This window comes from Panthera uncia, chromosome C2 (genome assembly GCF_023721935.1).
Source record: "Panthera uncia isolate 11264 chromosome C2, Puncia_PCG_1.0, whole genome shotgun sequence".
NCBI classification, from domain to species: domain Eukaryota; kingdom Metazoa; phylum Chordata; class Mammalia; order Carnivora; family Felidae; genus Panthera; species Panthera uncia.
Genome location: NC_064810.1, coordinates 123954969 through 123981820, shown reverse-complemented (window position 1 = coordinate 123981820; position 26852 = coordinate 123954969). Strand labels below are relative to the sequence as shown.

Here is a 26852-nt window from a genome sequence, read left to right as displayed (position 1 = left end):
TGGTGTACAAGCATCTCTTTGAATCCCTGTGTTTGTTTTTTTGGGCATACACCTAGGAGTGGAATTACTGGATCAAATGTTATTTCTCTTTAATATTTTTAGGAAAAATCATGCTGTTTTACGCAGTGGCATGTCAGGAAAAAATTCTGGTCTTGTATAATTCTTTTAAAATGTCGAGTTAGGTTTGTCATTATTTTGAGTATTTTTGCATCAGTATTTCTATGGGATGTTGATTTGTAGTTTGTTTTTGTAGTGTCTTCGGCTTTGGTATTAAGGTAATGCTGGGCCTTAAGAAGTGTTCCATTTATTTTAATTATTTTGGAAGTATTTGAGAGGGATTGATTTTAATCCTTCTTGAAATGTTTGGTAGAATTCACTAGTGAAGCCATTTGCTATTGATTTAGTCTTGGTAAGTTGTTTCCAGGAATTGTCCATTTCATCTAGGTTATCCAATGTGGTGTAGAATTGTTCATAGGGCTCTTATGTATGTATGTGTGTATGTATGTATTTATTTTTATTTCTTGTAAAATTGGTAGTAACGTCCCCATTTTCATTTCTTATTTTAGTAATTTGAGTCCCTTTTTCTTAGTCCACCTAGCAAAAGATACGTCATTTTTACCAGTCTTTTTGAAAATCAACTTTTGGTTCCCTTGAGGAGTGTGTGTATATATCTATCTATATCTTGCTTTTCTATTTTTCATGTATCTCTGTGCTAATCTCTGCTAACTTTGGATTTAGTTGGTTCTTTTTTTTTCCTTAAGGTATAAAGTTATGTTATTTGGGATTTTTCTTCCCTGTTGTGTTTTCACTTCAGTTTGTCTCAGGCTATTTTCCTATTTCACTTGATTTTTCTCTTTGACGTTCTTTTTTTTAAGTTTATTTTCTTTCATTATTTTTTTAATTTACATACAAGTTAGTTAGCATATAGTGCAATAATGATTTCAGGAGTAGAATCCAGTGATTTATCACTTACATATAACACCCAGTGCTCATCCCAACAAGTGCCCTCCTCAATGCCCCCTGTCCATTTAGCCGTATCCCCCCAACCAAAACCCCTCCAACAACCCTCAGTTTGTTCTGTGTATTGGAGTCTCTTAATGTTTTGTCTGCCTCCCTGTGTTTATATTATTTTTGCTTCCCTTCCCTTATTTTCATCTGTTTAGTATCTTAAATTCCACATATGAGTGAAGTAATATGATATTTGTCTTTCTCTGACTAATTTCACTTAGCAAAGTACACTGTAGTTCCATCCACATTGTTGCAAATGGCAAGATTTTGTTCTTTTTGATTGCTGAGTAATATTCCATTGTATGTATGTATATGTGTGTATGTATACACACACACACACACCCCACATCTTCTTCATCCATTCATCAGTTGATGAACATTTGGGCACTTTATATACTTTGGCTATTGTCAATAGTGCTGCTATAAACATTGAGGTGCATGTGCCCCTTGAAAACAGCATTCCTATATCCTTTAGATAAATACCTAGTAGTGCAATTGTTGGGTCATAGGTTAGTTCTATATCTCATTTTTGAGGAACCTCCATACTGTTTTCCAGAGTGGCTGCACCAGTTTGCATTCCTACCAACAGTGCAAATGGGTTCCTCTTTCTCTGCATCCTTGCCAACATCTGTTGTTGCCTGACTTGTTCAATTTAGCCAGGTGTGAGGTGGTATCTCATTGTGGTTTTGACTTCTATTTCCCTAATGATGAGTGATGTTGAGCGTCTTTTCATGTGTCAGCCATCTGGATGTCTTTGGAGAAGTGTCCATTCATGTCTTTTGCCCATTTTTTCACTGGGTTTATTTTTTTTGGGTGTTGAATTTGGTAAGTTCTTTATAGATTTTGGATACTCACCCTTTATTTGATATATCATTTGCAAATATCTTCTCCCATTCCATCACCTTTTAGTTTTGCTGATTGTTTCCTTTGCCATGCAGAAGCTTTTTATCTTGATGATGTCCCAGTAGTTAATTGCTTTTGTTTCCCTTGCCTCTGGAGTCATGTTGAGTGGGAAGTTGCTGCCTCTTAGGTCAAAGAGGTATTTGCTAGGATTTTGATGGCTTTCTGTCTTTCGTTTAGGTCTTTCTCTATTTTGAGTTTATTTTTGTGTATTGTGTAAGAAAGTGATCCAGGTTCATTTTTCTGCATGTCACTGTCCAGTTTTCCGAGCACCATTTTGCTGAAGAGACTGTCTTTATTGCATTGGATCTTCTTTCCTGCTTTGTGAAAGATTAGTTGGCCATATGTTTGTGCGCACATTTCTGGGTTCTCTATTCTTTTCCATTGATCTCTGTGTCTGGTTTTGTGCCACTACTATACTGCCTTGATTACAACTTAGTAATAGATCTTTAAGTTTGGAATTGTGATGCTCCAGCTTTTGTTTTCTTTTTCAGGATTGCTTTGGCTGTTTGGGGTCTTCTATGGTTCCATACAAATTTTAGGATTCTTTGTTCTAGCTCTGTGAAGAATGCTGGTGTTATTTTGATAGGGAGACACGGTGGTTTTTAAAAAGTGTGATGTTTAATTTTCACATACTTGAATTTTCCAGCTCTTCTTTTTCTAGTTTCATTCATTGTGATTTGAATACTAAAAACTGTTTTATCTTAAAACAAATTTTTTTTTAATGTTTGTTTATTTTGAGAGGGGGCAGGGGGAGAGAGAAAGAGGAAGAGATAGAATCCCAAGCAGGCTTTGCGCTGTCTGTGCTGAGCCCAATGGAAGGCCTGATGTCGTGTACTGTAAGATCATGACTTGAGCTGAAATCAAGAGTTAGAAGCTTAACCAAATGAGCCACCCAGACGCCCCATCTTTTTAAATTTATTAAGACTTGTTTTATGTGTGCCCAATATGTAATCTACCTTTGTAATACTTTTTGTCTACCATTCAGATTCTGGTTTGGTCAGTTGTCCCAATGATGTCCTTTATATCATTTTCTTTTTCCAGTGCAGGATCCATTTGGAGATCACATATTGCATTTAGTTGTCCTATCCTATTAATGTCCCTTAATCTGGAGCATTTCTTCAGGTTTTGTCATGGTGCTGACATTTTTGAAGGCTACAAAAACAAATTATTAGGTTGTTCCTTAGTTGTGTTTATCTGTTTCCTTATGATTAGATTCAGGTTGGGTAACCCAGTCTGTCTGCTACATAAGCAATGTATCTTGGTCAGTTGATCACATCTAGAGACAAATGATGTCTGTCTTCCCCTCACTGGCAATATTAATTTGATCACTATTCATTCAAGGTGTTATTTGGTTTCTTTGTGGTATAGTTACTGTTTGTTTTTGGTTTTTTTTTTTTTGGTAACTAATTAATAGTCATTGGGAGATACTTTGACATCATCCAAGCATGCTATTCCACATTATACTTTGCTCCTTGATTTAGCATCTATTGAGGATACTTGTCCAAACCAATTTTCACAAAATTGATATTTATCAACTGTACCATTTGTCATCCATCTCTAAGGAAGAGCCCTATATTCTTGGGCATTTGTTTATTTCATGGATTTATTATTAATTTTTTCTTAGTGTGTGAACAAGTAGGGAAGGGACAGAGGGAGAGAGAATCTTAAGCAGACTCTATACCCAATGCAGAGCCTGATGCAGGGCTCAAATCTTATGATCATGAGATCATGACCTGACCGGAAATCAGGAGTTGGACTCTTAACTGAGCCATCCAAGTTCCCCTCATGGATTTATTATTAATGTGGGTTCATGGATTTCCTATTTTACTCAGTGGTTTCTAATTCATTGTTAGCATTATTTGTTTTCATGCTCAAATTGCCTCTCTCTTAGTCAGTGGGAGTCCATTTAGGCTTGCTTCTGTGTCCTTTTGATATGAGAACCAAAGTGAAATTTATACTTTATGGGTAATGTGTTTTAGTTCTTGAAGAACTTTTTTCAACCTCAAAGTGATGAAGATTGTTTATGTTTTATAAAAGCTTATTTTGCCTTTTACATTTATGTTTAATTCTAGTTGGAATTAAAATTACACATAGTATGAAATAGAGGCTAGTTTCATTTTATTCAGCATGGTTACCTAGATTCTTTTATTGGAAAAAAAAAAAAAAAGTCCTTTCCTACTCCGCAGCACCACGTGTATCACGAACCAAGTGTCTGTATACAAGAGTGTTTCAGTGAGCTCTTCTGCTCTGTTTGCTTGTCCGTGTGCCAGTACCACACTGTCTTCATTACACTGGCTGCATAACAAATGCTGGCACAGCAAGTTGTCCCTCCTTATTCTTCTTCAAGTGACATGGGATATTCTTGGCTCTTTGCATTCCCACATTTTTTGCAACTTGGAGGCATAATTGTATCATGAACTGCACATATTTAAGTTGTGCAGTTTGAGTTTTGACATATGCATACAGTTGTGAAGCCATGACCATGGTCAAGATAATAAACATAGCCACCAACCCCCTAAAGTTTCCTCCTGTATTTCTGTAATCCATTTCTCCTACCTCTTAGCCCTGTCTTTAGGTAAACATTCATTTGCTTTCTATCACAATAAACCAATTTGCATTTTCTAGAATGTTGCATAAACAGAATCATACAAAATGACATTTTCCATGTATAAAACATACAAAAACTGTATACCTTTTTGGGGGGGGTGGAATGGGTGGATGCTAGCTCTTTTCGCTTGGGATAATTATTTTGAAATTCACCTGTTGATGGACATTGGGTTGTTTTCCAGTTTGTTACTGTTACAAATAATGCTTCTGTGAACATTTATTTATAAGTCTGTGTGGAATAGGGAAGAAAGACCTTTCTAGTAGCATTCCAAGCCAAGGATCCATAAAATAGACTGAATAAAACACACATAATAGTCTAAGGACTAATTCCTCAGTACACAAAAACAAATTTCCAATAGAAAAATGGGCAAAGAAAATGAACAGTGAGCTGAGAGAGATGACTCTAGTAAGATATTTACTGTAGAAATGCTTGTTATAGCAAAATACTGGACATATTCTAAATGACTTTTGGTAGGTGACAAATTATTATACGTATCCTACTATACTGATAGGGAATGGTTTTCAAGAAGATTCAAAACTGTGTAGAACACTGTCTGGAAAGAAAATAAAAGGACAGATTATCTGTCTATCTATCTATCTATCTATTACTCTTCACATATGTATGGATGTCTTTGTAAGGAGAGAAACTGATAGTAGTTGCCTTTGGGGAAGGAAATTAGAGGCCTGGAAATAAGGGCTTGGATATAGACTTATATTCTACTGTTCTTCTATTCTTTTTAAGTTTTTTACACTATACCTTTATCTTAAAAGTTTTTTATTGATTATTTTTGAGAAAGACCGAGTGCGAGTAGGGGAGGAGCAGACAAAGAGGGAGAGTCTCAAGCAGGTTCTGCGCTGTCAGTGCAGAGTTTGTTGTGGGGCTTGAACTCCTGAAGCTATGAGATCATGACCTGAGCTGAAATCAAGAGTCAGATGCTTAACCAACTGAGCCACTCAGGCGCCCCTCCCTTCATCTTTAAATTAGAAACTAAAAAGTCTGTCACCCTTTTGAAACACCAAAGCATTGATTATCATGGTCTTCAAATGGCTTCACTTATGATGGTTGGTTAATTTTAGGTAAACTGTATACTGTCACAGTGACTCAGTTTCCTCATTTTTAAATGGGGGTGATAATAGTACCTAGACTTTAAGGACAGAATCCCATGAAGTGCTTTAGAAAAATGGTGGTGCCCAGTAATCTCTGAATAAGGCCTCCTGTTAAGGTGTTTACAAATGAATGACCCTGAAGTGTTAGCCACATGGCTGATAATTTTGCTGAGACAAAACCGTGCAGTGAAGATTTTGTTAGTTGTGGTACCTGGCTGGCTCAGTTGGTAGAGCATACGACTCTTGATCTCCAGGTTCTGAGTTCAAGCCCCATGTTGGATGTAGAGATTACTGAAAAATAAAATATTTGGGGGAAAAAACAATTTTGTTGGTAGTGAGACAAGGAAACTTTGAGTCTTTAGTTTGGATAGGTATCTTTTAGTGACCTCCTAATCTGGTTCTGTCCCCACATCACTAACTTCTCTGCATTTGTCTTGGCTGTGTAAATTCTAAGGCTCCATGTAGCTCTGGTGTTCTGAGACTGATTCTTTTGGAACTCTGATTTTAGGACACCTCCTACCTATTCATCACTGGCCCGGATGTTGTGAAGTCTGTCACCAATGAGGATGTTACTCAGGAGGAGCTCGGTGGTGCCAGGACCCATACCACCATGTCAGGTTAGAGGCCTTGAGGCTCACCTTACTGTTTTTAAACACTGAGAAGCAGGCCCAAGAGAATAGTTATAATGTTTTATAAATATCACTTAATTGGCAGAATTTGAGAGGGCTGTGGTATGGTATATTTACTATAGATATAATAATAAAGATAGATTTAGGGGCGCCTGGGTGGCGCAGTCGGTTAAGCGTCCGACTTCAGCCAGGTCACGATCTCGCGGTCCGTGAGTTCGAGCCCCGCGTCAGGCTCTGGGCTGATGGCTCGGAGCCTGGAGCCTGTTTCCGATTCTGTGTCTCCCTCTCTCTCTGCCCCTCCCCCGTTCATGCTCTGTCTCTCTCTGTCCCAAAAATAAATAAAAAACGTTGAAAAAAAAAAAAATAAAGATAGATTTAGTACCTCAAATTAGTTAAAACAAAAACAGTTACTACTAAAGCTTTGATATTTAAAATTTTAAAAGTAACTGGAATGGTGGTTATAACATTTGACCTTTAAAAAAAATAGTGTGACTTAAAAAAAAAATTTTTTTTTATGTTTATTTATTTTTGACACAGAGAGAGAGAGAGAGAGCGAGCGTGCATGAGCAGGGGAGGGGCAGAGAGAGAGGGAGACACAGAATCCGAAGCAGGGTCGAGGCTCTGAGCTGTCAGCACAGAGCCCGACGCGAGGCTTGAACTCACAGACCGTGGGATCATGACCTGAGCCGAAGTCGGACGATCAACCAACTGAGCCACCCAGGCGCCCCTAGTGTGACTTTTTTTAATCTAAAGTTGGGTATGTCTGAGATGGCAGTGTTACCAATTGCTTTTGGTCAGGTACAGTCATAATGTGATGGTCATGGCCCACATTTTCACCTCTTTGGGGTTATGTGTTACCCATGCTGAATTCAAAATGTGTAAAGATTATTCTGTATGTGGGCGTTGAAACAAAGGGTATTGTTTATATAGAGTGGCATAGAATTGGGTGCAGGGAATGAACCTGACATTAATGAAGACATTTGTTGTTAGAGTGATATTTGGAATTTCATATTTTCTTGGAAGAAGACACCAAGTTGCGTAAGGATTGTCTATGACACCAGAAGCAGTATAACTGAAGGCAGGAGAAATTGCCTCTTGGAAAGATTTCAAAGCAGTGAGAAGCCGGTGTGACCAATTTATACATTTCCTCTCCCACCTCAGGTTGGCATCAACTTTGACTCATTCCTTTCCCTCAGCCGTCAGCTCTGTTTAGCAGTCTCCAGCACACAGCTAGAATCAGAACCTTCTCATTGCTGATTCTCCCACAGCTGGTCCTCTCACTCTTGTCTCAGGGCTTAAATGGCAGCAGTATTTTTTATTTATTTTTAGAGAGTGTGAGCGGGGGAGAGGAGCAGAGAGAGAGAGAAAATCTTAAGCAGGCTCCATGCTCAGTGCAGAGTCTGATGCAGGGCTTGATCTCACGACTGTGAGATCATGACCTGAGCTGAAATCAAGAGTCGGACTCTGAACTGACTGAGCCACCCAGGCACCCCAGATTTTTTTTTTTTTTCACTGGGATCTAAAATAATGTTAAGTATTGGTGACATCTGAGGTATTCACCTGTATATCTCCAGAGCAAGACCTATACATATTATTTTCTTTTTAAAACAGCTTTATTGAGGTACAGTTTACATTTTATATTTGTGACATACTCATTTAAATTATGTAATTCAATGATTTTATGTGCTTAGTGTTTTTCAGTTATCACCACAACTTTAGAACCTTTTATTGCCCCTCAAAGCCCTGCATCCATTAGCATATGCTCCCCATATTCCCCCAAATAGTCTACCTCTAGGCAGTCACTGATCTACCTTCTATTCCTTTGTCTAGGAGTCATGTGATAATGGTCTTCTGTGAGTGGTTTTTTATATCTAGCATAACATTTTTAAGGTTAATCCATGTTGCAGCATGGATCAGTACCTCATTTTTATTGCTGGATATTATTTCAGAGTAGGAATATACCACCTTTTATTCATTCATCAGTTAAACACTTGGATTGCTTCCACATTTTGGCTGTCGTGAACATGCTGCTGTAAACATTCATGTACAAGTTTTGTGTGACATGTTTTTGTTTCCCTTGGAGTGGAGTTTCTAGGTCAAATGGTAACTCTCCCTTTTTGAGGAACTACCATGCTGTCCTTTAAAGTGGCCTCACCAATTTATAAGTATTTCTTGAATAAAAGAATTCTGTGTTGAACACGAAACATTCATTCAGCATATATTCATTGAGTGCCTGTGTGTCAAGCATTATTCTATGTGCTAGGAATACCTTTGTGAAAGAAACAAAGATCCCTGCCCATATGGGGTTATATTCTAGTACAGGATGTAGACCGTAAATAAACTTAAAATAAGGACATTGTATAGTATGGTAGAAGGTAATCTGTGCTCTGGAAAAGTAGAACAGGGCCTGGGGTTGCTGTAGTTTGAAATAGGGTGGTAAGAGCAGGCTGCACTGTGAGGGTAACAGTTGAGCAGATCTGAAGGAGTTAACTGCATGAACACCAAAGGGAGAAACGCTGCAGGCAGAGGGGATAGGCAATGCAAAGGCCCTGAGGAAGGGAAGTGGCTGGCATGTTGAGTGAACAGCAAGAGGGTGTTTGGAGACATGGCATAATCTGGCTTAAAAAGCCCAGTTTGGCTGCTGTGAGAAGAGATGGTAGGGGAAATGGTGGAAGCAGGGATTCTGGGAGAGAGTTTCTGGCCCTACTTTGTCACGTCTGTGGCGTTATTTGGCCGTTCTGTGATTTCAGAGTATTCTTGAGGAATGATGGCTTCATTCCTCACTAGGGCAGGTGGTTCCCCACCTTCCCCTCCACCGTTGCTGAGTACCATGACATTATGTGCCAACCATTATTCTTTTATTTTTTTGTTTTTCAGCTGTATTGAAAGCTAAGTGACCTGTAGTGAGGTGTAATTCTTGATGTGGGACTATAGTGGTTTAAGATGGGCCTGTTCTCTACCCTGTTACAGCTGATATTCTAGAGGAGATGTCATGCAGGAAACAAGGAAATGGACAGACCAGTGCTGCAGGGAAGGGTATGAAGAGAGCTCCCACAAGGATGGGGAGGCACATGAGGGCTGCAGGGAATAAAGAAAGGAGTGACCCTGCAGAGGTGTGGGTACAGAGCAGAGGGAACAGATTGCATAAATTGAAGGTCGGCCTGAAGATGTGTGGTATTCCTTCCTCACAGAGGTGTTACTACAGTCTCCTGCCAACATGCACTAGGAGTGGCAGGTGGACATGAAACAGCATCTGTGGGCTGACAGGTGTCTAGGCCTATTATAGCCCCTCTGTTTTTTTCAGGTGTTGCCCACAGAGCTTTTGAAAATGATGTTGATGCCTTGTGTAATCTCCGGGAGTTCTTCAACTATCTGCCCCTCAGCAACCAGGACCCAGCTCCCATCCGTGAATGCCATGATCCCAGGTGAGTTACAGGCCAGGGCACCAACTCTTGTTGTGCAGGTTGACTTACCCTTTTCTAGCTCCTCTGCCCTGGCAGCACCTCCAGGCTCTGCCCTATTGGGCAGCTTGGAGTGGATTATGGAGTGGAGCCAGTGAGGCTCCTAGGTGTTGGCATGGTGGTGGCATGTCTGGGTACAGGAGCAAAGAAAGGAAGAATTTTATTTGTATTCATTTTTTTTCCTCTCTGTAACATCTGAAAAATAACTTGGGAGTAAAAAGTGCCCCCACTCCCAGTTCTATAAGTCTTGATTTGTCCAGAATTGGAAATATTTTTTGTTCTGACATGAAATGTGAAATGATGTAGACAGCATGCCCTTTTGAAAATGTGCTTATGCCCACCTGCATGTGGCCAGAGGCCCGGGCAGTCCAGGGGAAGGTGTATTGTTGGCCACCTAGTAAACACTTTCTCTCCTTATTATTGGGGCCACTGCCTCATGGGGTTACATCATCAAGTGAGCCAGAGGCTCATTTGGGGAACTATTATTCCAGATCTCTGGCTGTTTTCTTCTCCATTCTGTTTCCATTCTGAGATTCAAACTTCAGACTCCAACTACTTCAAACTCACTTGGCCTGGACTTTGTTTTGCAGAAAAAATTTAGAATTCTGTCTCCTAGTAAGAAGCCATTTTTAGACACTATTCTGTGGAATGGACCTGAGCTTCCACATGCCTCAGCCCCACTCTTCAGGGGACCTAACCAGTGGTATATTATGTGTAGACTTGAAAAGGAAGGTGGTCATAGGCCCAGAACGATGGACACAGCATCCTTTTCTGAGCAACTGTACTATTTGGGATTCTTGAAAAATTTACGACATCATTTGAAGGTATTAGGGCCCAGGGGCTTAGGAATGACTGAATAGCCTGCTTAGCTCCAGTCATATCTCCTCTCCATTGATCCAAGAGTAGCTGTATGTATAAGTTGCAAATGAAAAATAAGGGAGGACTTTTCTGGTAGGGCTGTACCCAGTATCCCCCTATGTGGAGTTCTCTGGGAAGTTGGGCTTGAGGCATGTGGCTTTTACCAAAGTCAAACCTCAGCCCAGGTGCACATGTCAGGGCCAGAACAGTCCCTGCCTGCCTGCATGAGCAGGAGAGGATGAGAGCATGTGGGAGAGTGACACATTGCTGCTGAGCCCTCCTGTGGTGTGGGTGTGGGCCCTGTCAGGCTCTCTGCTCAGCCACAAAGGTGCATGAGGAAGCAGAACGCCATGAGCCTGGGTGACTAGTTAGTCCTCAGTGATTCTCCCCACCAGGGGGGCTGCAGTTTTACTTTTTTAATATTTAGTTTTTAAAAATTAAATGTACTGTATCTCATTTTTTTATTGAGAGAAAGAAAGTATGAGCACAAGAGAGGAAGGGCAGAAAGAGAGGGAGGGAGAGAACCTTAAGCAGGCTCTGTGCTCAGAGCAGAGCCTGACATGGGACTTGGATCTCATGAGTTCATGACCTTAGCTGAAATTAAGAGTCAGATGCTTAAACGACTGAGCCACTCAGGCACCCCAGTTTTGCTTTTTTAAAAAGGAGCTTTAGCAGGTTTATTTTCCAACAGGGAATATGAACCCACAATGTTGAGTAACAGAACTCTGCTTTTGCATTTCCAAGTCCTTGTTCTTTTATTTTCAGTGTCTCAGAAAGTGAGAGTAGGACTTGCTAGAACAGTGTCTTGTTCACTACAGTGTCCTGTAGTGCCCCATACTGTACCTGGAATGTAGGAGGTATTCAGAGGGGATAAATGAAGGAACCACATTCAGGAGAATAAGCTCGTTTCTTCCCTCTGAATGAAAACAAAGATCTTTTGGGTTAATATCAAACTCCTTTCAGTTTGATATGGTGGTAAGAAAGGAATGCATCTTTTGGGACTACTTTGCAAGCCCAGCAGGGACAGAATCAGCTCTGCTCCCACGTTACTCCCATCCCCCAGCCACAGAAGGCAAATGGCTCTTCCTGTGTTGATTGTATCTGCTTCTTTTTCTGTCCAAAGTGACCGTATGGTTCCTGAGCTTGACACAATTGTCCCCTTGGAATCGACCAAAGCCTACAACATGGTGGACATCATACACTCTGTAAGTGCCACATCTGCTGGTTTTGTCTGTGCTAGCTCAGCCACATCCATGGTCCTGTGCTTTGGCATATGGAGGAAATGCCAAATCCACAGGCTTTAACATTGGGCAACAGAGGCAGAGCATGGGTTGGGCACAGAACAGGGGCCACTTGTTAGTGTGTTCTAGGAAGAAATAGTGGCGGTAGCCTTTCTACTGCTTCTCCTGGACCTGAGGGGTGGGGGTAGGAGGAGCCACTTGGGTCAGGAGGTCTCATGGGTCTTTAGACAGCACTGTGAGGTGCAGGGAGAAGAGTCGATGACCCCAAAGTCTGGAGTCGAAACCAGGGAGTCTTTTTGTTAGGTATCTTTGGAATCTTATGCCTAGAGGGCATTTGTTTCTCTAGAGATACACAAGGTATCCTTTGACAAGTTAGATGGGGAATGTGTGGTTCTGAGGATGATAAGAGTCATTTGTACCACCTTTTTCTTGGTGTGGCAGATTCCCGGATCATTAAGTGAAACAGTGTTGGGGCAAGCTGGGACATGGCCACTGTCTCCTGCACATTCTTAGGTGCATGCTGTGCTCTCAGCAGTCCTTGCTTGATGTGCCCAAGAGCCATCTGTGTTCCAACTTTTCCCAGACTTACGGCTCTCCCAGTGACCTATTCCTTCTCCTGTATTTTGGGGAACCAGCATGAGCCAGCAGCAGTGGCCAGATTCAGCTCCTCCTCATTGCTCAGTTCTTCAGCCTGTTGAGCACCATTTGAGCTGTGAAAAATATACCTCGCTAAGAGCATGCCCTTCTCTGACCTCAGCCTTCAGGACTCTCCATATCTGCATACTTGCCCCTGTCTCCCTCCCACTGCCTCTGCTCCCTGACTCCAGTTCCACTCTTCCCATTCCTCTGGAGCCCCTAGTCCTCCTGGCCTCTACCTTTTTGGTCCAGCTTGGATTCTGCCATTCTGCCGGATACTAATGACCAGGCACTGTTCTCAGTGCTGTAACTATAGGACACCATGAAGGGTAAAATCCCTGCCTCAGGAACTTCACTGTGTGATTGAGAGAGATGGAGAGCAAAAGTATACATGGCATTGGTAGTTTTAAGTCCAAGAAAAGTTTTAAGTTTAAAGAAGGTAAAATAGGGTCTCTGTCATCAGGTCCCCTGATTCTCCTTTTGCTGCATCCCACTGTCCTTCCATGTCTCCCCAGACTTACAGAATGAGGTTCCTCTACCTGAACTTCTGACATCATCCTTCCCCATCTGGGGTCTTACTTGCCTGATTGATTTGTATAAATCTCTTAACTTTTTCTCCCTTTAACTTGTCCCACTAGCAAAACCCCCTCTTAACCCATATCTGTGTTTAATTGCTGTCCAAGTCTTTTTCTTCCCTTTCATTTAAACCTCTTTTGTCTCTTTTCCTCCTCACTGGAATTTGGCCTTTGGTTGTCTCCCTCTCTAGCTACATGCATATCATTGCAAATGGCAAGGTTTCATTCTTTTTCATGACTGAATAATATTCCAGTGTGTGTGTGTGTGTGTGTGTGTGTGTGCGCGTGTGTGTGCGCGCGCGCGCACGCATGTGTGTGTGTACACACACACATTTCTTTATTCATCTATTGATGGGTTGCTTCCATATCTTGGCTAATGTAAATAATGCTGCTATAAACATAAGGGTACATGTATTCCTTTGAATTAGCGTTTTATGTTTTTGGGGTAAATACCCAATAGTGCGATTGCTGGATTGTAGGGTAGTTCTATTTTTAACTTTTTGAGGAACCTCCATACCGTTTTCTTTTCTTTCTTTTTTTTTTTTTTTTAATTTTTTTCTTAACGTTTATTTATTTTTGAGACAGAGAGAGAAAGAGCATGAACAGGGGAGGGGCAGAGAGAGAGGGAGACACAGAATCTGAAGCAGGCTCCAGGCTCTGAGCTGTCAGCACAGAGCCCGACGCGGGGCTCAAACTCACGGACCGCGAAATCGTGACCTGAGCCGAAGTCGGCGGCTTAACTGACTGAGCCACCCAGGCACCCCTCCATACCGTTTTCCATAGTGGCTGCACCACTTTGTATTCCCACTGAGTGCACACGAGGGTTCCTTTTTCTTTTTTTTTTTTTAATTTTTTTTTTAACCTTTATTTATTTTTGAGACAGAGGGAGACAGAGCATGAACGGGGGAGGGTCAGAGAGAGGGAGACACAGAATCTGAAACAGGCTCCAGGCTCTGAGCTGTCATCACAGAGCCCGACGCGGGGCTCGAACTCACGGACCGTGAGATCATGACAGAATAGGCCAAAACCATACCAAGAGACTTAAGTGAAATGGATATAACTAATATGCCTGATAGAGAATGTAAAGTCATGATAAAGATACTCACCAAACTTGAGAAAAGAGTAGAGGACATCAGACCCTTAACAAAGAGATAAGGACTAGGGGCATCTGGGTGGCTTAGTCAGTTAAGTGTCTGACTCTTGATTTTGATCAGGTTATCAACTCATGGTTTGGGAGTCTGAGCCCCTCATTGGGCTCTAAGCTGACAGTGCAGAGCCTGCTTGGGATTTTCTCTCTCTCCCCATTGCTCTCTGCCCCTCCCCCACTCATGCTTGTGCTCTCTCAACATAAATTTTTTAAAAACTTTAAAAACACAAAGATATAAAGACTGAATCAGAGATTATGAACACAATAAGTGAAATTAAAAATAAACTTGATGGAGTAAATAGACTGGATAAAGGAAGGAATTAATGATGTGGAAGACAGAGTAATGGAAAGTAACCATGCTGAATAAATGAAAGGAAAAAAATTATGCAAATTGAAAACAGTCTGAGATCTCGGTGACTCAATCAAGCATAATCATATCTGCATTATAGATCCACAAGAAGAGACAAAGCAGGCAGAAAATTTATTTGAAGAAGTAATAGCTAAAAACACTAATCTTGGGAAAGAAACAGATATCCAGATGCAAAAGGTACAGAGAGCACCCCCTGCCCCCAAAAATCAACACAAGGCAGTCCACACCAAGACACACAGTAATTAAAATGGCAAAAGCAGTGCAATGAAAAATTTTTAAAAGCACCAAGAGGAAAAAAAAATAGTTACATATAAGGGGAAACCCCATAACATCAGTGGATTTTTAAGGAAAAACTGCAGACCAGAAGGAAGTGGCATGACATACAAAGTGCTGAAAGAGAAAAATCTGCAGCCAAGAATATGCTATCCAGCAAGGCCATCACTCAGAATAGAAGGAGAGATAAAGAGTTTCCCAGACAAACAAATACTAAAGGAGTTCATGACTACTAAAGCAGCCCTGCAAGAAATATAAGAGGACTCTTTGAGTGGCAAAGAGACCATACGTCTCGAAAGTATAAAAAGTGAAATACTAGCAATCTGAATCCAACAATACATTAAAAAAAAAAAATCAAACACCATGATGAGGTGGGATTTATTCCTGGGCTACAACAGTGGTTTAACATTTGCAAAACAATCAATAAAAGAAAGGATAAAAACCATATGAGCATTTCAATAGATGCAGAAAAAACATTTGACAAAGTACATGCATGATAAAAGCCCTTGACAAAGTAGTTTCAGAGGGAACATACCTCAACATAATAAAGGCCTCATATAAAAACCCACAGCTAACATCATACCCAATGGGAAAACATGGAGAGCTTTTCCCTTAAGGTCAGGAACAAACAGGGATGTCCACTCTCACCACTTTTATTCAACATAGTACTGGAAGTGCTAGCCACAGCAATTAGACATCTAAATAAGTAAGTAAATAAATAAATAAATAAAATCCAAATTGGGAAGGAAGTAAACTTTCACTATTTGCAGATGACATGATACTATATATAGAAAACTCTGAAGACTCCACCAAAATCTACCACAATTGATAAACAATTTCAGTAAAGTCACAGGATTCAACATCAACATACAGAAATCTGATGCATTTCTACACACTGATAATGACACAGCAGAAAGTGAAATTAAGAAATTAATCCCATTTACAATTGCACCAAAACCAATAAAATATCTAGGAATAAACTTAACCAAAGAGGTAAAAGACCTGTACTCTGAAGGAAATTCAAGAGGACACAAAGAAATGGAAAGACATTCCATGCTCATAGATTATAAGAATATTGCTAAAATGTCTATACTACTCAAAGCAGTCTACAGATTTAATGCAATCCCTATCAAAATACCAACAGCATTTTCACCAAACTAGAACAATACTAAAATTTGTATGGAACCACAGAAGATATCCAAATAGCCAAAACAATCTTGAAAAAGAAAAAAAACTGGAGATGATACCATTCCAGACTTGTCATTATATTACAAAGTTGTAGTAACACCAGCTGTCATATGGTATATAAAAATAGACATATAGGTCAATGGAACAGAATAGAAAACCCCGAAATAAACCCACAATATAGTCAATTAATCTTCGATAAAGGAGGAATGAATATGCAATGGGAAAGACAGTCTCTTCAACAAATGGTATTGGGAAAACCAGACAACTATATGCAAAAGAATGAAAGTGGACCACTTTCTTACACCATACGCAAAAATAAACTCAAAATGGATTAAAACCTAAATAGGAGACCAGAAACCTTAAAAATCCTAAGAGAGAACACAGGCAGTAGTGTCTCTGACATTGGCCATACCAACCAACGTTTTTCTAGATAGATCTCCTGAGGTAAGGGAAACAAAAGCAAAAATAAACTATTGGGACTATATCAAAATGAAAAGCTTCTTCACAGTGAAGGAAACAATCAACAAAACCAAAAGGCAACCTACTGAATAGAAGATATTTGCAAATGACATATCTGATAAAGCTAAAGTTTGCAGCCCAGCATACCAAAGAGGCAAGAGCAACAGAGTTCCTGAGAGCTTCAGCGGATTCCTCTTGAATCTTTTCCCAACTGTACTGAGATATAATTAACATATAATACTGTGTATTATATACAGCCTGACGCGGGGCTTGAACTCACGGACCGCGAGATCCTGACCTGAGCTGAAGTCGGACGCTTAACCGACTGAGCCACCCAGGCGCCCCTGATTTTATCTTTTTTTCGTGTAAACAAAGCTATGACTGGTTTCTATTTTAATTTTTGTTCTTGTTTACCTGTTTCTTCTTAAATCAAGGAAGTATTGATTATCTTTTAAATGCTTTCAGCATTTATGGAAATGATCTTTTTCCCCCTAGATCTATTTATGAATTTATCTTAATAGATCTACTAATATTAAACTCTTCTTATATTCCTGAGTAAAAGGAATTTGATATTTTGTTAATATCTTATTTTGGATATTTGCATCAATGTCATGTGATAATGAGCTGATTTGCTGATTTTTTTTGAGGTATTTAAAAATTTTTTTTATGTTTATTCATTTTTGAAAGAGAGAGACAGAGCACAAGCAGGGGTGGGGTGGAGAGAAAGAGGGATGCAGAATCTGAAGCAGGCTCCAGGCCCTGAGCTGTCAGCACCAGAGCCCGACGTGGGGCTCAAACTCACGAACCGCGAGATCATGACCTGAGCCAAAGTCGGATGCTCAACTGACTGAGCCACCCAGGCGCCCCATTTTTTGATGTATTTTAAACTTAGGTTTTTTGGTATCCATGGTGTGCTTATTTCATGTATTAGTCTGTTAGCGCTGCCATAACAAAATACCAGAGACTGGATTGCTTAAACAACAGAAATTAATTTTCTCATATTTCTGGAGGCTAGAAATCCAAGACCAAATTAACAACAGGCTTAATTTCTGGCGAGGCTTGTCTTCCTGGGGGTGTAGATGGCTTTCTTCTTGCTGTTTCCTGTTGTAGCCTTTCTTCTGTGTGTGTGAGGAAAGAACTCTCTGGTGTCTCTTTCTCTTAAAAAGATACCAGTTCTGTCATATTAGGACACCACCCTTATGACTTCATTTAAATAACTTTATCTCCTTAAAGGCTCTCTTACCAAATACAGTCACATTGGGGGTTAGGCTTCAACCTATGAATTTGGAATGGTGAGAACACAATTAAGTTCATTAAGTGTTCTAAAAGAATTTGCAGATTTTCTATGTTCTAATAATTTAAATGGCATTGGGATTATCTGCTCTTAAAAGATACGGTAGAGGTTCTCTTGTGAAATTGTCAGGACCTAGTGTCTTCTGTGTCAGGGAGGAGTGGCTTTTTGATAACTTCCTCTAGTCTTTAATGTTAATGGCTCTTTAAACTTTACCTTTGGGATCAGATGAGGTAAATTTGTTAAAAAAAATTATCTATTTCTTCTAGGTATTCCATTTTATCTGCATAGGGTTTTGCACTGTAGTCTCACAAGTTTAATGAAATCTATTACAGTGGTTTTCTCTGATATTTCTTGTTTTAGCTTTTTTTTTTTTTAAGTGGGGTACGGTTAACACAATGTTACATTAATTTCAGGTGTAGAACATAATGAGTTGACAACTCTGTACACTATGCTGTGCTAATAACCACATGTGTAGCTGCCATCTGTCACTATAGAATGCTGTTCCAATACCTTTGACTGTATTTCCTCTGCTGTACCTTTCATCCCCATGAATTATTCATTCCACAACTGGAAACCTATACCTCCCATTTGCCTTCACCCATTTGGCCCATTACTTACACCCCTCCCCTCTGGCAACTACCAGGTCTTTGTATTTATAGGTCTGTTTCTGATTTTTGTTTGTTTTGCTTTTTGGATTCCACATATAAATGAAATCCTATGGTATTTGACTTTGTCTGACTTAAGTCACTTTCTAGGTCCACCTATATTATCACAAATAGCAAGGTCTTTCATTCTTTTTTTTAATATTTTGAGAGAGAGAGAGAGAGACGGGGGTGGGGGAGAAGAGAGGGAGAGGGAGAGAGAGAGAGAGAGAGAGAGAGAGAGAGAGAGAGAGAATATCTTAAGCAGGCTTTATGCTGTCAGTGCAGAGTCTGACGTGGGGCTCGGTCTCACGAACCATGAGATCATGACCTGAGCTGAAATCAAGAGTCAAATGCTTAACTGACTGAGTCACCCAGGTGTCCCTGGAACATAAGGTATTTCTATTTTTAATTTTTTGAGGAACCTCTATACAGTTTTCCACAGTGGCTGCACCAGTTTACTTTTTCATCAACAGTACAAAAGTGTTCCTTTTTCTCTGTATCCTTGCCAACACTTGTTATTTCTTGTCTTCTTGCTACTATCCATTCTAACAGATGTGAAGTGATATCTCATTGTGGAAATGATTTACATTTCCCTGATGAGTGAAGTTGAGCATCTTTTCATGTGTCTGTTAAGTCTGTATGTCTTCCTGGAAAAATGTCTATTCAGATCTCTTTTTTAATTGGATTGATAGGTTTCTTGGTGTGGAGTCAAAGAAGTTCTTTCTACAGTTTGGATATTAACCCCTTGTTGGATATATCATTTGCAAATGTCTTTTCCCATTCAGTAGGTTGCCTTTTATTTCTGTTGATGGTTACTCTTGCTGTGCAAAAGCTTTCTTATTTTGGTATAGTCCCAGTAGTTTATTTTTGTTTTCCTTGCCTGAGGAGACACATCTAGACAAATGTTGCTAAGGCTGATGTCAAAGAAATTACTGGCTATGTTTTCTTCTAGTAGTTCCTTATTTTCAGGTCTCATATTTAGTTCTTTATTTAAGTTTATTTTTGTCTATGATGTAAAAAAGTGGTTGAGTTTCATTCTTTTGGATGTAACTGTTGAGTTTTCCCAGTGCCATTTATTGAAGAGACTGTCTTTTCCCCATTTATTGCATAAGTGAGAGTTTATTTTTGGACTTTGTATTCTTCCATTGATCTATGTGTCTGTTTTTGTGCCAGTACCATCCTGCTTTGCTTATTATAGTTATGTAATACAGTTTGAAATCTGGGATTGTGTTACTCCCAACTTTGTTCTTTTTTTCCCAAGATTGTTTTGGCTATGTTTAATATGAATTTTAGGATAATTTATTCTAGTATTGTGAAACATACAATTGGTATCTTTGATAGGGATTGAATTGAAACTGTAGATTGCTTTGGGTAATGTGGGTATTGTAACGATAGTAATTTTTCCAGTCCATGAGCATAGAATACCTTTCTATTTGTTTGTGTCATCTTTAGTTTCTTTCATCCGTGGTTTATTTATTTGTTTATTTTTAATGTTTGTTTATTTTTGAGGAACAGAGCACGGGTGGGGGAGGGACAGAGAGAGTGAGAGAAGGAGGCATAGAATCCAAAGCAGGCTCCAGACTCTGAGTTGTTAGCACAGTGCTGGATGCGGGGGTCAAACCTACAAACCATGAGAACATTACCAGAACCTAGTTGGATGCTTAACTGACTGAGCCACCCAGGTGCCCCATCATCTTTTATCAGTGTTTTAGTTTGCAGGGTACTGGTCTTTCACCTACTTGCTAAGTTCGTTCTTGTGTATTTTATTCTTTTTGGTGCAGTTATAAATGGAATTTTCTTAATTTCTCTGCTACTTTGTTACTAGTATATAGAAATACAAGAGATTTCTTTGTATTTTGCATCCTGTGACTGCTGAATTCATTTATTCTAATAGTATTTCAATGGAGTCTTTAGGATATTCTATGTGTAATATCATTTCAGCTGCAAATAATGACATTTCACTTCTTCCTTATAATTTTGATGCCTTATATTTCTTGTCTGATTGCTGTGGCTAGTACTTTCAATACTATGTTGAATAAAAATGAGAGTGTAGATTTCCAACTTGTACCTGATCTTAAAAAACTCTCAGTTTTTCTCCATTGAGTATGATGTTAGCTGTGGGTTTTTCTTGTATGGGTTTTATTATGTTGAGGTATGTTCCCTCTAAACTCATTTTCTTGGGTGCCTGGGTGGTTCACTTGGTTGGGAGGCTGACTCTTGATTTTTGGCTCAGGTCATGATATCACAGGCGTGAGTTCAAGCCCTTCAGTGGGCTTTGTGCTCACAGTGTGAAGCCCGCTTTGGATTCTCTGTCCCCCTCTTTCTGCCCCTGCCTGGCTCATGCTCGCTTGCCCTCCCTCCCTCCTTTGCCCCCTCTCTCAAAAATAAATAAACGTTAAAATTTTTTTAAACTAATTTTCTGGAGTTAAAAATTTTTTTTCAAATGTTTAAATTCTAGTTAGTTGACATACAGTGCAATGTGGTTTCATGGGTAGAATTCAGTGATCGATCAAATATATACAACATCCAGTGCTCATCATAACAAGTACCCTCCTTAATACCCATCACCCATCTAGCCCATCCCCCATTCACCTCCCTCCATCAACCCTCGGTTTGTCTCTATTGTTAAGAGTCTTTTTTGGTTTGTTTCCCCTCTCTCTTTTCTCCCCACTCTCATATGTTCATCTCTTTGGTTTCTTAAATTCCACATATGAGTGAAATCATATGGTATTTATCTTTCTCTGACTTATTTTGCTTAGCATAATATACTCTAGCTCCATCCATGTTGTTGCAGATGGCAAGATTTCACCCTTTGTGATGGCTGAGTAATATTCTATTGTGAATATATACCTTATCTTCTTTATCCTTCATCAGTCTGTGGACATTTGGGCTCTCTCCATAGTTTGGCAGTTGATAATGCAGCTATAAACATTGGGGTGCATGTTATTACTCCTTTGAATCCATATTTTTATACCTTTTGGGTAAATACCTAGCAGTACAACTGCTGGATCTTAGGGTAGTTCTATTTTTAACTTTCTGAGGAACTTCCATACTGTTTTCCACAGTGGCTGCACCAGTTTGCATTCCCACCAACAGTGCAAGAGGGTTCCTGTTTCTCCACATCGTTGCCAACACCTGTTTCTTGTGTTAATTTTAACCATTCTGACAGGTGTGAGATTGATCTCATGGTTTTGATTTGTATTTCCTGGATTATGAATGATGTTGAGTATCTTTTCATGTGTCCATTAGCCATCTGGATGTCTTCTTTGGAGAAGTGTCTATTCATGTCTTTTGCCCATTTCTTAACTGGGTTATTTGTTTTCTTGGGTGTTGAGTTTGATAAGTTCTTTATAGATTTTGGATACTAACGCTTTATCAGATATGTTGTTTGCAAATATCTTCTCCCATTCCATAGGCTGCTTTTCAGTTTTTGAGTTTTCATCATGAACAGATGTCTAATTTTGTCAAATAGTTTTTCTGCATCTATTGAGATGATCATATAATTTTGTCCTTCATCTTGTTAATATGATGTATCATGTTACTGATTTTGTGAATATTGAACCATTGTTTCCCCAGAATAAATCTCACTTGATCGTGGTGAGTGATCTAGTTAAAATAATGTATTGTTTAATGAAGTTTCCTAATATTTTGTTGAGGATTTTTGCATTGATGTTGATCAGGGGTATTGGCCTGTGGTTTTCTTTTTTTGTGAAGTGTTTGTCTGGCTTTGGTATGACAGTATGGTATGGTATGGATCAGTATGGTAATACTGGCTGCATAAAATGTCATTTGGAAGCTTTCCTCTTTTTTTTTTTGTACTTTGTGGAAAATAGGTATTAAGTAAAAAAATTTTTTTAATCTTTATTTTGGAGAGAGAGAGAGAGAGAGAGCGAGCGAGCACATGGGGAAGGGGCAGAGAGAAAAGGGGGACAGAAGATTCAAAGCAGGATCCATGCTGACAGCAGCGAGCCTGATGCAGGGCTTGAACTCATGAACTGCAAGATCATGAACTGAGCTAAAGTCAGATGCTTAACTGACTGAGCCACCCAGGTGCCCCAGTATTAATTCTTTAAATGTTTGGTAGAATTCACTTGTCAATCCATTTGGTACTGGGCTTGTGTTAGGGCTTTTTGATTATGAATTGTTTTGATACTAGTAATTAATCTGTTCAAATTCTCAATTTCTTCCTGATCCAGTTTTGAAAGGTTGTATGTTTCTAGGAATTTACCCATGTTTTCTACGTTATCCAATTTGTTGGTGTATAATTTTTCCTAGTAGTCTCTTAAAATACTTTGTATTTCCATGGCATGGGTTGTTACTTATTTTTTATTTTATTTCTTTGGGTCCTCTTTTTTTCTTTTTCCTTCATGACTCTGGCTAAGGTTAACCTCTTTTATATTTTCAAAGAACCAGTTTTTGGTTTCAGTGATCTTTTCTATTTTTTTTTTTAAGTCTCCATTTCTTTCTGTCTGATCTTTTATAATTTTTTTCTTTCACTTATACCACTGGAATAGATCAGACAGAAAATCAATAAGGAAACAGTAGCCTTAAATGATACATAAAAATACACATATATAGTATATTTCATCCAAATACAGAATACACATGCTTTTCAAGTGCACATGAAACATTCTTATCTTAAATTCTTTTTTTTTTTTTTTTTTTACGTTTGTTTATTTTGAGAGAGAGTGCGAGTGAGGGAGGGGAGAGAGAGTCCCAAGCAGGCTCTGCATTGTCAGCATGGAGCCTGATGTGGGGTTCGATCTCACAAACTGTGAGATCATGACCTGAGCCAAAGTCGGATGCTTAACTGACTGAACCACCCAGGTGCCCCCTCAAGTGCCCATGAAACATTCTTAAGGAGAGATCATATGTTAGGTCACCAAATAAATCTCAATAAATTTAACGAGACTGAAATGTCATTCATCTTTTCCAACCACCACAGTATGAAACCAGAAATCAATTACTGGGGTGAGGTGGGAGGAACAAAAACTATAAACAAATGGAGGCTAAACAACATGCTACTAAAAAAATCAGTAAGTCAACAAGAAAACCAAAGATAAAATAAAAAAATACATTAAGAAAACTGAAAATACAATGGTCCAAAGCCTTTGTGACATAGCAAAAGCAGTTCTAAGAGGGAAATTTATAGGGATATAGTCCTACCTCAGGAATCAGAAAAATCTCAAATAAACACTATAACCCTAGGCATAAAGGAGCTAAAAAAAAAAAAAAAAAAAAAAAAAAAAAAAAAAAAAATGAACAAAGCCCAAAGTTAGTAGAAGGAAAAAAATGATAAAGATCAGATAGAAATAATTGGAGACTTAAAACAGAAAAGATCACTGAAAACAATAGCTGGTTCTTTGAATAGATCGATAAAATAGGTAAACCTTAGCCAGAGTCATGAAAGAAAAAGAAAAGAGACAAAAGGCCCTTACATAATGTTAAAGAGACCAATCCAACAAGAAAATATAACAATTATAAATATCTATGCACCCAACCCTGGAGCACCTAAATACATAAAAGCAAATGTTAACAGACATAAAGAAATTGACAGTTATGGTAATAGCAAGGAAATTTAATACCCCACTTACACCAGTGGAATACATCATCTAGACAGAAAATCAATAAGCAAATGTGAATATTGCCTTAAATGATAAAAAATAGACATATATAGAACATTTCATCCAAAAACAGAATACACATTTTTTTCAAGTGCACATACTGCTCCCTTCTGTCTACAAAGTTGGAATCCTACTATTTCCACTATTAATGTTTTAGTAGAGATATTAGCCAATGCAATGAGACAAGAAGTGGATCACCTAAAGGCAAAAGCCTTGGAAAAGAAGCTAAGCTACATTTGTAGTTGATCTGGTATACTAAAAAATGCTACAGAATGTATGATGAAATGGAAACAATAACCAGGGAAAAAGATATAAAATTGACATATACATATTGTCATCAACACAATAACCAATTATGGTAGCATACAAAGAAAGAAGTTTAAGCATTTAGTAGTAGCCCTATGGGAGAAATTTTTAAAATTCTGAAAGATATAAAAGTAGACGAACAAATGAAGAGACATTCCTTGTTCTGGTTGTTGAGTTAACATCATAAAAACAGTTCTTCCTGAGGTAGTTTGTAAATTTAAAGCAATCTTTAAAAAGTTTTCTCAATGTTTATTTTTGAGAGAGAGAGAGCGAGCACGCATGTGAGTGCAATTGGAAGGGGTAGAGACAGAGACCCAGAATGTGAAGGGGCTTCAGGCTCCCAGCTGTCAGCACAGAGCCCGATGCAGGCCTTGAAACTCATGAACCGTGAAATCATGACCTGAGCTGAAGTCAGGTGCTTAATCAGACTTAGCCACCCAGGTGCCCCTGAAACAAAAATTTTAAAATACAACTAGACAAGTTCATAGAAAAGTTCATAGGGATTCACTTCAACTTGTTTTTAAATTAGACTGATTTAAAAAGAAGACTAAAAGGGTGCCTGGGTGGCTCAGTTGGTTGTGCATCTGACTTAGGCTCAGGTCATGATCTTGCAGTTCATGGGTTTGAGCCCCTTGTCAGGCTCTGTGCAGATAGCTCAGAGCCTGGATCCTGCTTCAGATTCTGTTTCCCTCTCTTTCTTCCCTCACCTGCTTGTGCTCGTGTGCATGCTCTCTCTCAAAAATAAATAAACATTAAAAAAATTTTTCTTAATTAAAAAACGCTAAAGTTTCCCTTAGTTTAAGAAAAAGATGTTCATATGAATAAGAATAACTAGGAATATACTGCAAAAGAAAGACTATGGCCATATCCCATATTAAAGCATACTGTAATTAAAACAGTGTGGTGCTGTTCCATAAACCAGTGGGACAGAATAGAAAATCTAGAAGTAGATCCAAGTACATATAGAATATAGGTAATACGGTAAGATTATCTCAAATTCTAGGAGCAAAGATTAGCTTTTTAAACTTTTTTGTTTTTTTTAAGTTAGAGGAAGAGGAAAAAAAAGAAAGAGCCGGGGCGGGGGCAGAGAGGGAGAGACAGAATCCCAGGCAGGCTCCATGCCATCAGAGCAGAGCCCAATGCAGGGCTCAAAGTCACAAACCAGGAGATCATGACCTGAGCAGAGATCAAGAGTAGGACACTCAACCAACTGAGCCACCCAGGAACCCCAAAGATTAGTTTTTTAATAAATGGTGGTGAACAACTAGATAGCTAGCTGGTTAGAAAAATACAAAATTAGATTTGTACTTTATATCATACACAAAAATGAACTACAGATAGATCAGAGAACTAAATATAATAAGTGAAATTCATGTAAGCACTAAAAGAATGTGTAGATGGATTTTCCTAACTTCAGGGGAAGGTAGCGAAAGGATTTTGAATATGACTCAAAATCCAGTTTCAGTTTTGTTTAAAAAAAAGTGGTAAGTGTGACTGTGTAAAGAATTTAAAAATCTATAAAGAAAGTTAAAAGACAACCAAGTAGGAGGAAATATTTGCAGTGTACATCACAAATAAAAGATAATATCCCTAATATGTTTTTAAAAACCTCTTAAAAATTGAGGAAATAAAGACCAAAATTGATAGAAAAAAAGGCAAGAAACATGGATAGCTCACAAAAATGTATATAAAATAGACCTTAAACATATGGAAAGATTTTCAACTTGACACATTATGTTTGAAATGAAAGCTAAAATTACATTGAGTCATCATTTCTCTCATCTGTCAGATTGGCAAAAAATAAAAAACTTAAAAACGTTTTCCATTGGTAAGTCTGGCAAAGCACCCTCTCATAAATTACTGGGAAGGGAATGTAATTGCTAAGACTAAATGGGCATATTTACATGTGAACCCCGCAGTTCCCCTTTCAGGTGTTGACACTGAACATATACTGATTCTCATCATCCAAAATTATAGATGTACAAGGTTACTACTGTTGTGTTATTTGCAATTGAAAAATATTCTAGGCATCCTGGATTTAACTTTTAAGTTGCTGTGAACAACACAAAGGAGATTGGTTGAGTAAACTTGGTACATCCACACAGTCGAGTAGTAGGCAGGAAAAAGTGAGCATGATCTCTGTGAACTGATAGGGAGTGATTCTCGGGATATATTGTTAAGTGAGGAAACCTGAAGTGCTAAACAGTGTGTGTAGTAGGTCACTTTCCATTTATGATAGAATTGGAAATTAAAACGATTTGTTTTCCAAAACAAACACAAAACAAAACAAATACATGTATTTGCTCATTTCTATATTGCACACATGAGAGATAAATCAGAAAATAATGGCAGGATGGATGGAATTAGGGTAGAAAGGATGGGGAGTGACATTAAACTATATTAATGTTTACATGTTAAAATCAAGACCAAGGGAAAACCTTTAAGATAAAAACAAATTAACCCATATTTCAAATGAATAACTTTTGAACATGGTATTTTGACTATATATCTTTAGTCCAGTA

General features: G+C 38.7%; 1 protein-coding gene across 1 annotated transcript in view; it reads left to right on the top strand.

Moving 5' to 3' along the window:
• PCCB (propionyl-CoA carboxylase subunit beta) overlaps positions 1 to 26852 on the top strand; it is a 93126-nt gene that overhangs the window by 48083 nt on the left and 18191 nt on the right. Inside the window, exons 7-9 of the mRNA XM_049628791.1 lie at positions 6134 to 6242; positions 9559 to 9679; positions 11697 to 11778. Of these exons, the coding sequence (XP_049484748.1) occupies positions 6134 to 6242; positions 9559 to 9679; positions 11697 to 11778 (312 nt within the window). The remainder of the gene's footprint in view (positions 1 to 6133; positions 6243 to 9558; positions 9680 to 11696; positions 11779 to 26852) is intronic.